The following is a 12,890-nucleotide window of genomic DNA, read 5'->3' on the forward strand; positions in this document are numbered from 1 at the left end:
ACCCAATCCTAGCATGACTCAATGGGACTAACTAACTTCAGTGCAACACCAAATGACGTAATTACTAATCTCAGTGTGGCACCCAAAGCTAAACAACCCTTTTCAGAGCAGCACATAATGATGTAACTCACAATATAGCACACAGCGATTTTGACTTCACTCTGATTTATTTCACATAAACAAAATAGCAGAAATACAACGATCCTTGTCTGCTTTACCTAAAGGAAAATAAAACCGGCAATTGTTCTAAGGGAAATAGGGAAACGGTATACTCCTGGTACTATCAAACACACAAAGTGAGTATTGTAGAAGCGGGAACCTAGTGTGATTTACTCCTGTGCACAAAGGATGAACTAAAGACCAGTCTCAGTTAGTACAAGCTCACAGTACAAGTTTAATATATCCCTATCTTTGGCGCGGTCATGACACCATACAGTCCAACACCTCAACCTCAACAGTTATCTTTCAGTTAAATATATCTATTCCAGGAACTTGGATTTCGACAAATCTGATAACCTAACTTGAACTATGAACAATAAGCACAATAATCACTTCAAGTATAAGTGATAAGCATTAAAGGACACTGAATTATTCAATTCAGCACAAAGTCCACTCGGACAAAACAACTAAAAAATAAGACAAAACATGGAAAACAAAATTAGCCATTTGAAAATGTATGCCTACATTAACTATAGTCAATATAAACGTAAATTAACTTAACTTCTTTCTACAAATGGCATTATTGTGTTTATGTTATAATATTGTGTTGGTGCAAAATGTATAAAAAATAGCTATCCACTACCTTCACTTGCAATATTCATTTTAAGATAATATTTAATAAATAGATTGAAAAATATACAGAAGTGTTTATTTGCAACGCTGAAAGGCTTTATTGCCTGCATAGGTAAGAAAATAAACATCGCAAAACATCTTACATTGCAGGTGATGTGTGTGTCTCTTGAATTAGTCCAAATGTTCATACATAGGAGGGAAGGTAATTCTTTACTATTAAACACATATTAACAAACCCGAAACTTTAGGAGTTTTGTGTCATAAGTGGTTAGGATGGTTTTCTTTTAACTGCAACCTTTGTGGTGCAAGCCAAGGAGCTTTTCCCAATAACAAGGATCAGCACATTTTCAAAAACAGATTTGTGAAAATAATGGACCTTTATTTACTATGATGAGAATCTGAATTATGTGCACAGGCACATCAATAAACATCACTACACACTTGATTTATTTCCAATGTTCATACATGACAAATAAAAAGACTTTCAATTAACTATATACTAACAGAGACCCTTATTCCACATTGTATGTAACCTAAGGTGCTATGACACCCAGCAGTTATTTAAATGGTTTATTGGTCATGTGCATCCAGGATCATTTATTTTATTGCATGATATTTGTAGAGAGCAGTAATAAATTACATTTGAAACCAGATCAAATTAAATTCTGACTGGTGGCACTAAGGTTGCTTTTCTTAACATGAAATGCTCCACCTACTCCTTCCATTGCTTATCTTTCTGTTATTGAAGTTGCTGATGTCTGGTATGCCCTGAACACATCTGCGTTAAAAGCCAAGATGATGCTGCACTTATTTTGACACTCTCCACTGTGATGCAGTGGAAATTCTAGGGCAGTTTCCTGAGATTTGGCTGGAAGTGAAGCCAGAGCTGGACTATCCAGCAGCCACACTCTCATTATACCATTAGAGTAAGAACTTGTATGCAGCTCTGAAAGCACCTAATACTAATGTCATGGGGCTTGTTAGGCCTGGTGAGATACACTGCCATTTTTACATCCACACCTTTTCCTAAGTTGCCTTTTCCTTCACACAATGACTTTTGACACACATTTGCGTGACAGTGCAGGATTAGTTTCCATAAAACTACATTTGCTTACAAATTCCACTTTGTAAGCAAATGTACAATCTCCTACAAGGCCTGGTCATACATAGTGCGAATGTGATTGCTGTTGTTCGTCCATGCTGCAACGCAGCTATCTATAGAACATAAACAATGGCAGCCTGACTAAGGTCTCGGTTCGGCGCAAGCATGCTTTTTGTTGTAAATAAACAAGCATTTCGCCGTTGGGGCAGTGGAGCACTTGCTGCCATTGCGAGGCCACTACATACTGAAACCTCAGCCCAGCTGTGTGCTGATCTTTCTGCGAGGAGGGATGTCCAACCTGTGATGAAGACGGGGACCTACAAACTTTCCCTTCAGGTAATGGGGGCTGGATCATCTAATCGTGTATTCTTGGCAGAATGCACACACACCCTAGACACTTAGGTTAGGGAAAGCATAGTAGGAGTACGCTATCTAGGTATTGTTTTATATGCTTGCATATATACTTTGTTTTAGCAAGAGGTTTGAACTTTAGATTCTGTTCACTGTCCTTATACTGCTAATTACATTCATCTGCTTATGTCTACTGATCATTGCAGCACATATTCTATACAAGAATCACAATGGTTCAATAAATATTGGAAACACTCCTCTGTGTAGTCTTTGTATATTTCTCAGAGAAAGAGTACGAGTGACTGAGCAAAAGGTTTCAAAATCTGTTACCACGATTTCGGGGGGGAGCAGGGAAGGGGTCATGGTTGTCATTTTCTGTGGTTGCCCAAGCCATTTCTACCTGTCTAGGTTTAGGGGTGCTTATGGTGGCACTGTGAGCTAGCTGGCCTATAGGACAACATATCCTTAAGAGGTGCACAGAACCAATCTGGCACCATTCCATTCCAAAGTTTATGTTACCCAACAAATGTGTAGTTGTTACTGGAAAGTGGAAGTGTCATGACACCAGTACAACACTTCAGCTAGTCCTACAGGATCCAGCATGCAAAGCACTTTGTTCCAATTCCTACATGTACCTGTTTACGTCTCTAATTGCACCTTATTCCAGTTCTGCAACATCACCTACTATTTATTTCTGGGGCTCTCACAGCACCCTTCTATCTTGCCAATAGCCACCTACTGCTTTTCTGATCCTGTGCTTAAGTAGTAACTCTCTATCCTGCACTACAGCACCTCCACCACTACTATCCCCACTATTACCACTCTCTCCAATTAGAACACTACCTACATCACAACTACAATCAACAATATCACTATCATCTCCATAGGAATCCACCAACATCAACACAACCATCACCATTATTCCTGCCACTAGTCCTATCCTCACAATCACTACCATCAACACTGCAACTACCACGGTTACTACAACTATCATCATCAGCACTATCACAACTACACCATCACCATTACCACTAATGTGAACATTACCATCACCCTACTGCTCATACAGCCACCATCAGAACCACTCTCTTGACCATCACCACCACTATCTCCACTACTAATATAATTACCACCTTCACCTCTACCACCACCTCAAGTATGACCACTTCTGTCACCATCACTACTACTACCACCATTTCCACTTCTGCCACCACCACTATGCTCTCAATTGTTTGTGTGTATAAAAGCATTGTGCATTTAATGTTATTTTGTATGCGTAAGTGAAAGAGTAATTTAGACATGTATGAATGACATACTGTGTGCTATAGGTCAAAAAGGCCAGGCCTTTTGACTTTGCCAATTCTTGTTTTCTTTTGGAATAGAAGGACTGTTCCACTTGCACTAACACTCCTATAAAATGATTTTCCTACAATTATCTTAAAATGAATACATTATTTTCTATCAAAATGGCATGAGCCATGAAAAGATCAAGACAATGCAGTTTGCAAAGTGGGAACAGTGATGCCCCTGCAATTACTGACGATCTAATATAGATAGGAAAAGGGGAAGCTTTAACACTGTTAGAAAATGGCTAATATATTTGCCACAATATGCACTCGAACATTTCTTCACTGAGTTTTTTCTTGGTTAAGATATTAGTATTCTACCTCAATATACATTAAGGGAAAATTCATTTAGTTTAGATGAATATGGAAAACACTTGCACAGACGTGTTACTTGTCAATATCGAAGTCTGTCCTAAAAGTCTTCTTTCTAAATATGGAACTAATAATTATTTCACACATGTTCTGCTGTTCAGGTTCCACGCACTACCTCTTCATTAAAGACTGTGAAGACATTTTCTGATTTCAATACTCATACTCTCTGACCATAATTCTCATACGTGTATTTTGATTCTTTTCTTTAGGGAATTTGCTGAGTTGTTTGAAATCCATTTGGTTGGAGCAACTGGTGGTGCAATACTTGGGCTCAATCTGGTGAGCCAAATCACTATCGCCAAAAGTGACTCTCCCAATGGAGTGGTGCGATTTCTTAATCAAAGTCGAATAATCATACCCAACCCTAATACATCAGTGATCTTATCTTTGGTACTGGAGAGAACCGGAGGGCTACTAGGAGACTCTCAGGTATGTATAAACTGTTCAAATATGTATTTTGTTTAAAACAGATTGTTTAATGATGCGTCAATATTTCCATCTCTTTCAAGAGCATCATGAGTAGCTAAGTATTGGGACAAATAAATTAATAGATGCGTGTGGGAGTCACTAGCCCAAAGGAGGGGAAAGAGTGAAAGTTCAATAATACTTTTCAATACCGGATCAAGTATGCACAACCAACCCCCCCATAGCACATTAATGTTAAAACCTCAGAACAAAGAAAATCGATTGAAAACGTCATCTTCCTTGCATGGTTTGCCCATTTTTGTGACCGTATTCAATTACATTTTAGATACTGGGCACTGGGACACAGCCGAAGGTCTCACGGTGCATCTGCTATGATCTCTGACTGCTTCTAACATTAACTAAGTTATCTGAAAGTAGTGCTTTGTCGGCTAGATGGCTCAGTTGCCTAGATAATTCTAAACATGAAACTGCCATGTCCCTGCGGTAGCAGGGTGTGAAATTGCGATGTTCTTCAGGGGCTTCACAAATCTCCCTATTTTTAAAAATGTCTGCTTGAATTATAAAACTCACATTCCCATAATTTGACTTAGGGGAGAACTAGAAAATTCGTTCTCACAGTAATTTATTAAACATCTAATGAATTGGTGCATTTTTAAGAAAGTTGTTCCCCACTCTCTGGGCTTGGATAGCCTATGCAGTGGTTCTTAACCTGTGGTCCGGGGACCCCTAGAGGTCCGCAAAGCCTATTCAGGGGGTCCATGACTTGTTAGAAAATGAAATAATGTTAACAGATTAATAATATGTATGTTATTAAAGAACCACATTTGTAATTGATAGTTTTAAAACGTTCTGTGAATGTGAAGAAATTTGAAATTGGAGAGAAAAAACATAAGCTGGTATCCTTAGATTGATTCGAGGCAGCAGCAGGAGTGCATTACACAGAATATAGTATGGATATAGTATAGTAGGCTCAATTAAATTTAGAATAGCTCCAACCATCCTTTTAAAATTAACAAATTAGATTTTTGTATTTATATTTGTTTATGAATTAAATAAAATATGTCATAATTTGTGTATTTGTCTCATTAGTGTTTCTGTATTTTGTGCATTGTTTTGTGGTTTAAATCATTGAAATTGCTTAGGGCGGTGTCCTCGGTTACCAATAATAAGTCAGTGGGGGGTCCCCAAATTCACGTAATGACTCGGTGGTGGTGCCTGGATTCCAGTAATGATTAAGTGGGTGTCCACACAAGTCACAAGGTTAAGAACCACTGGCCTATAGAACAATCTCTGCAACAGCAGCTATTATCAAGGCAGTGAGATCTCCATCACATAGACAATGAGTTTCAAAATACAAAATGCATTCTTTCACCAGGAAGCTGATGCCAGAGCCTCTGCTGGCCTAGTGGGTTGGGGGCATTAATCTGGGTCTAAATGACCCCCTATGTCCAAACAAGCAGAGCGTAAGTAGTAAAAGATGGTCATGTGATCCAGATAGCAAAATTACCTACAGGAGAGCTACATCTTTTAAGTTGGTCCTGTTCATTAAATTTTATTTCAAAGCTGAGTTTGGCAGCAAGACAATAAATTCCCCATATCCAGACCACTCCTTAACCACAGTGTTCTTACTTGCTTCACTTGAAAAATTTGACAAATATCTGAGAGTGTAAGGGCCTGATTTAGATCATGGAGGATGGGATACTCCGACACAAGCGTGACAGATATCCCCTCTGCTGTATTATAAGTGCAGTATATCCTATGGCACTTGTAATACCGTGGACGGGATATCCGTCACGTTTATAATGGAGTATCCCATCCGATAAGGTCTAAATCAGGCTCTGTGTCTGAAGGTTAAACTGTTAACTGTGGTGAGCCTTTAAACTTTACCCAAGCGGTGCTCCAATGGTACTCCAACAAGCTTGACCTGAAAAGTCCCTTTGAACCTGGTCACTCTCACCCCATAGCCTTTCTTTGATTTTTACCTTCCTGTTGTTGCATATTGTACATTTTTATCACTTAACTGATTTTACCATTTTGATGGTTATCTACTTATTGCTGGAGGCAGTTCGGAGGCCACAGGGCAGAACGAGGCTATTGGCTCCAATTTTGTTAAACTGGAGTAATTTCACTCTGCCTCCCTGGGTCCTTACCTACAAACCAACCAACAAGTACACCCTTTTAGCACTTAAATTCTCAGAGTAGTAAAGCAGGACATTTCGAGGATAGCTCAAGGATGTGTTACAAGGGGTAGAGATACAGAAATCAGTTCAAGGTAAATAACACATAATAAATGTCTTACTAGTGTTTAGTGTTATAATAAGAAAAGTACTATATTTTTCCCACAACACGATACATCTTTTTAAATAACATAGTTTGAGGTGACTGCAGTTCAACTAGAGCAAGCAGACGTTTGTGGCTCATCGCAGAGGATAAGCCCCAAATGGTTTCAGGACTTCCTGTATCCTTGCAAACAGACCCAGCTCCCACAGTCACTGTCTGTCTATGGCTAAGCTGCCCTGTTGGACACTAAAATCTTTAGTGCCTATAGCAGCGCTTCCTTCAGTCCTAGGTTCCCAACTTCAATGACCACCCACCCTGCAGACTCAGAACTGCTTAGGTGCCATTCTAGGCTTTCAATATGCACAATCTCTTTATTCTTTTAAGTCAGAGCTCACTATTTGATTGATCAAGGGCAGCACCATGCCCGGTGTGTCCATGTGCTCTCAGCTGTCTGTGCTGCTGTACTGCCCATGTGAACAATCCAATTCGATTAGAACATTGTACCCTGCACTGGGAGAGTGAGACAAGCGTAGCTATGGTGATGCTGGGGGAATGACAGCTGCTGCTCAGGTCATAGGCAGGTGTGAACCTGTGTGAATGGCCTCCATGAAGGGTGCTCAAGTTCAGGAACAATCCACCACCCAAAAGAGATCGAGACCAAAGAGATCAGCTCTGAAAGTCAGGTCTTAAAGTTGGGGTATCGAGGCAGTTCCATGAGACCATGCTGGGGTATTATATCTGAGGCCTGATGACTGTGCGGCATGATCCTCTTGCGATCATACACCTTGGGTGCAAATGAGAGATTGCAGTACACCCTGGTTCTTTGTCTAGGTGATGGTTTGTTTAGCAGCCATGCCATAGCTTAATTTTAAAGGCCTTGCTGTTACAATCTCTGGGACAGTGCAGCCCATGTGGTGAGAGTTGACTCTCATGTGACCAACCTCACAAGAGGTCTCCCCTTCAGTGTTATTGGATCCAAATGTAGGCCTTGGGGCTATGGGGAGATATGGCTGGGCTGTACAGCAATGGGCAAAATGGAAGCAGGAGGCCACCACAAGTTTGGGCAGATGGCACCGTCCCTAACTTCTTACTCAGTGCCTCGCCTTGTTTTGCAGTCTTCCTTGCACAGCGCCTTTATTTCTTCATGTATGTGGGGCTGTCACTCTTCCAGGCAGCTCTTTCCTGAGAGATACCACAAGTACTCTCTTTTCCTCATTGATAGATAGGTACCCCACCTGAAAAGGAGACAGTCTCCCATACTCCCAAAGACACCAGCCATGGAACACCAGCACAAGGATGTGTGGATCTTTGACATCTCTCGGTGGGAAATCCCCCGAACACTGACCTGGGGATCATACAATATATTTATCTCTACTAGCAGACTAAGCTCTGTATTACAGAGCACTTTTCGGTTTTGGGTTTGTCTGGGGGAAAGAACATGATATCCTTCCACGGGGACTGCTCGGCTATACAAATATTGATCTGCGGATCTGCCAGTAAAACAGGTGGAGCTTGGTGTCCCTGTCAAGAGATCTAGAATAAAGGCATATAAGAGGAGATGTCTTCCCCGTCTAGCCATTACATGTTTCTGCATCACAGGAGTGGGCTGGAGGCCCAGCTGCACATATAAAGACCAGTTGATCCCCACCCACGGATCAGTGGTGTCTGGTCCATTTCAAGTGAAATCAGGAATATACTGGGAGCTAGTTCCAATTCACATCTCTGTCAGGCAGGTTCAGATGTGACCAGCTCTGACCTTCATCTTGCAGGCCACTCATCTGCAGTAGTTATGAAAGGGATTCTTGTCTCCATACAATTAAGCACACTTGCACACTCCATGCTCCTCAAACAGTAGTTAGAGAAAGCGTGCAATCATTATCCATGCACCATGGCCCAAGCAAAGGACCTGGGTAAAATGTACACTGGCTGGCAACTTAAAACAGAAGAGGACAGTAAGCACCCTCCTCATAAATGTATCAGTAAAAAGGCCTTCTCTTCCACTATCTTCAAAAATGCTACCACCCAAAGACTTATTAATAATTGGAGTTTTTTATGATTACTCTTCAAAGAAAAGGTGAGGACTTTGAGTGCCACTCTGGACGACAGTGCATCGCTCTGGTTCTCAAGCTGATTACACATAATCACTGTGGCAAACACACATGATGGTTGGCATGCTCCAGCGGAAACACAAAACCTACAGAGATCCAATCTAAAGAATACTTTAAGCCTGGGTGCATGCTCCATTTGCCATGCATGAGCATTCCTGCCCCAAAACCTAAATTGTATATTTATTTTTATCAAAAGCCGGTCCTTGACTTTACTTTTGCTTTGATACTACTTAAATACTTCACATTCATTTTTCTCAGAGAGAAGTCTATTGCTTTTGCCATAGATGATGGGGGTAAGCCTAAGGTTTCTCTTGAAGCCTGCTCTTTGCTTCTTAGGATACTGGGTTACGTAACTTTGTATGAGCTCAACCATGGTACTCTCCAAAACATTGGGACTGAGCGAGGCAGGAAAGAGACGTGGCCATATAGCATCAGCGGCATGAGCTGCCTGGACAAAGGACCCTTTTAATTTAGGAGCCTATTTAGAGTTCTGTGCAAAGGGTAAAAATGGATGGAAACTGACTTCCCACCTACTTTTATGCTCTGGGTGCACATAGATGGCTGGTGTTATCAGAGTTCTTTATTGCCAGCTTTAAATGCGTACAACTAATGGAAACTAATCAGAAATGTTTTATTGTGAATAATGGCCCGTTCCACAAGTGCTAGTCCTAAATTGGGTACTAGTACCAGAAGTTAGGCAATTCCTCTACCTTGGCATTATCTTATAATTTAGTGAAAAACACTTATAGATGGGTTACATTGTTTTCATGGTTTCCTTTATCTCAGACTATTAAGTACAATGGGCTATGAACAATCACTCCAATTTAGATCTGAAACCAAGCATAACAGGTGCTCCATGCCAACTACTGCAAGGCCTAAAGCGTGAGGAAGCTTAACAAGAGTTCTCCAGAGATTAGTGATAATTTTGTGTGTTTTCCTCTCTTCACTTGCATGACAAATATTGACTGTGAAAAGGGTGCTGCCCTCACTTTAACTTGAATAGTGGCATTTAGTGAAATATGAGGCATTTGGATACAGTCCAGCAATGCTGCATTTAAAAGAAATGGCCCTGTCAATCCTGTATAGAATTCAGCTGGGTTCATCTTAGAATCTTCAATAATGTTCGAAACCTAGGGATTATTAGAAACCCATTACTGTTTAGCAGTGTTGTAGAAAGCACTCCATGGGCCTGAGCAAGTAACCAATCCCTGGTTTTGTAGTAAAAAGCAGCATCTATTTGAAGTGCAGTGGCCCCTCACGCTCCTGTGTCCCAGTATTCATGCACTTGCTGCAGTATTGATCGCTCTGCTATTTCTGGCAAATTAGAATAAAAAGTCCAATCTATCTGTGATTCCGCATGGGAACCACCAATTTTAATGAAGCATTGTGTACACAAAATGTTTCGGTCATGTCGAAAGACTGATGTTTTGCGGTAACACTGAATTCTTAAAAAAAGTTGTTAACGGCATGCAGCTGCTATATCTGTGGGACGTTGTTGCATACCTTGTACATGGACAGCAGGCAGCAACGCCCAGTGAGCTTACAAATGAAGCAAGCAAATAATGTATTTAGTCTACATTAGCCCTCTCTTTGAGTAGAAGCTACTACTCCCTGCTGCTATTGCCCGCAAGTTACTTTCAGGTTTTTCTGCTGATTATTTAGACAATGTGAGAACAGAACCCTGTTTGATGGAAACTTTCCATAGGGAGTAAATATACCTCACTCACAGGATCCCCTCTATGGATTAATCACATTTATGATAATGTGCAAATAAAATCTTAGCAGAACAGAAAGTAGAATTCATTCAGATAGATTGTGGGTGTAAATAGGTCCTTTAACATAGGAGATTGTGACTTTAGATTATGAAAAACATGGCAGTGAGTGTTTAACAGTGAGTGAATGTATGGTAAAATCTCCAAATTGGTATGTTCCTTATCGCAATAACACATACGTTTTTGGGAAGTGTGCGACATTACTGAATTATCTCTCAGACTGATAGGGACATGCATCTCTGCTAATGAATGAGATTGAAAAATGTAACTAGGATTGTTTTTACCTGGCCGCAGCCTCATCATTATTGACATTGTCAATCACCCAACTAAATTGTACTTCCATAGGGTTGCTACAAAGGGATATGTGTGACACTACAGAAACACCTAATATAGGTAAATGTGAGATTCAGACTTTCGTCCTGCAAGAATATTTTCAGATCTCTGCAATAAAGATATAATTTGTTGAGTTAAGGTAACAGGGATTTTATGTCAGAATGATGCTGTCTAAAATATTGGCTGACATTCATTCTGCCCTAAGTATTATTCAAAATATTGTCCCATTTGGTGTAGATTTTATATCATTAAGTCCAATGCAGAATTTGTTTTTGGTATTCTCACCACAATACTAGAGTATGACGCCTTACAGATTGTACGTCCGAATATCGAGATTTTAATATTGTACTACCTTAATAAGGTAGCGAAAATATCAACAAACAAAATATTGAGACAGTAAGTATATATATGTATAGACATCTTCATAACTTGCAGTTAGGTATAGTAAACTAATCCTCACCTTGTTGATATTTTGATTGTTGCTTTTTTGCAATAATACCATAGTAGCATGATATTAAAGACTCAGTAGTCTAGTACTGTCCTTTACGAAGTCAGTTTTGTGGGCATAGTTGCATTGATTAAGCCTTAGCCGAAAACTTAAGTAATCGGATCCTGATTGAGTTTTTGGGATTCAGCCTACGGCAGCATTGAGAGTGACTCAAAGGGTGAGACCATCGTCTCTTTCCATGCAGATTATAGGTACAATGATCAGCTTCTCCATTGCATCCACATAATTTCAGTCAATGGTCCATTCGAATAGATTACATTATGCACAGTATCGGGGGAGGGGGGTCTGACTTATTCTGAAATGTTTTAGTCCAATGAGAATAAAAAGTAAAAAGTCACAGAAACATGAAATTCCCTTTTTTATCAACCAGAACAAGAGATGCACATGCTTTTGAAAAATTATTTTGGCAGACACGCATATAATGTGCCGCACAAACCCAAATGGTAATTCGTTCTCTGCACACCTATCAAAAAACAAATCTGTGACTATTTTCAAGGTGCATTCTTTAAATTGGTTTCACTAGCTGATATAAGATACCCTGTCAACTATATCATGCTCATTCTCCATATTTAGAAATTTAGCGTCAGTTTGCTGTCTTGAAGGAAAACATAAAGTATAATATAAGTGAATGTGCTATTTAGTATGATGTTTCTCTTGGACTGTGTTTACACTGGTGTTATTTGATATTGGTAGTCAGTCTACTGATATATATTTGAACTTGTCTTTCACAGATACTTTGGAACATCTTAGGACCCAATTCTGGAGACATTCTGCCACCCCTGAACAGTGACATTGGTGATCCTGTGAACGGCTCCTTCTCCTTCAATGATGGAGAGGGAGGTGTGAGAATCATACGCTTGGAGATCTATCCTCATACAGAAATTGAAGTCCAGGAAGCTTTTACTGTCAAATTACGTGTTGGGCGAGGAGAGAGTGAAATTGATCAGAAATCAGGGAATATCACCATCATAGTGAGTGTCCTTTACAATAAGACAATGTGTCAAGTCATGTAACTGCTTTTCTTTCACATCTTTGACTTTTAGCGTTTTATTTGTAGATGGTAGTGGAAAGAGAAGCGTTAACTGATCAAATAAAAGGATGTATTGCCTTATTGTGATGGCTATATTTGAATATCTTGTCTTTGCTTAAACATCTACTCCTGCAACTTAAAGTTAAACTGAGGCAAATCATCAATCTGTTCTATCATTCATTCAGAATACAATCTAATAAACCACATGTATATCAGATTAAATTCGATTTATATGTGTAAATTGATATACTGTTATGAGGTTTCAACAGATTTAGTAGGCCTGTGTCCTAAAGCAACACATTTCCTAATATAGGGATTAAGTGTTCTTACATTATCAGTAAATAGTAGTTGGGTTAGCTCATATTAGCGCATCTAAACTCCAAAACTTACAAAGTTATAGATGCTGTCGGAAACCTTGAACTTGGCCACTCATATTCCTAAGGAATTTGTGAAATCATATCTAACCCTTT

General features: G+C 39.8%; 1 protein-coding gene across 1 annotated transcript in view; it reads left to right on the forward strand.

Annotated features, from left to right (window-relative positions):
• The window catches only part of ADGRV1 (adhesion G protein-coupled receptor V1), a 1,990,932-nt gene that overhangs the window by 1,027,431 nt on the left and 950,611 nt on the right, over window positions 1-12,890 (forward strand). The window contains exons 67-68 of the mRNA XM_085632468.1: window positions 4,173-4,392; window positions 12,122-12,361. Of these exons, the coding sequence (XP_085488594.1) occupies window positions 4,173-4,392; window positions 12,122-12,361 (460 nt within the window). The remainder of the gene's footprint in view (window positions 1-4,172; window positions 4,393-12,121; window positions 12,362-12,890) is intronic.

This window comes from Triturus cristatus, chromosome 2_1, assembly GCF_964204655.1.
Source record: "Triturus cristatus chromosome 2_1, aTriCri1.1, whole genome shotgun sequence".
Lineage (NCBI taxonomy): Eukaryota > Metazoa > Chordata > Amphibia > Caudata > Salamandridae > Triturus > Triturus cristatus.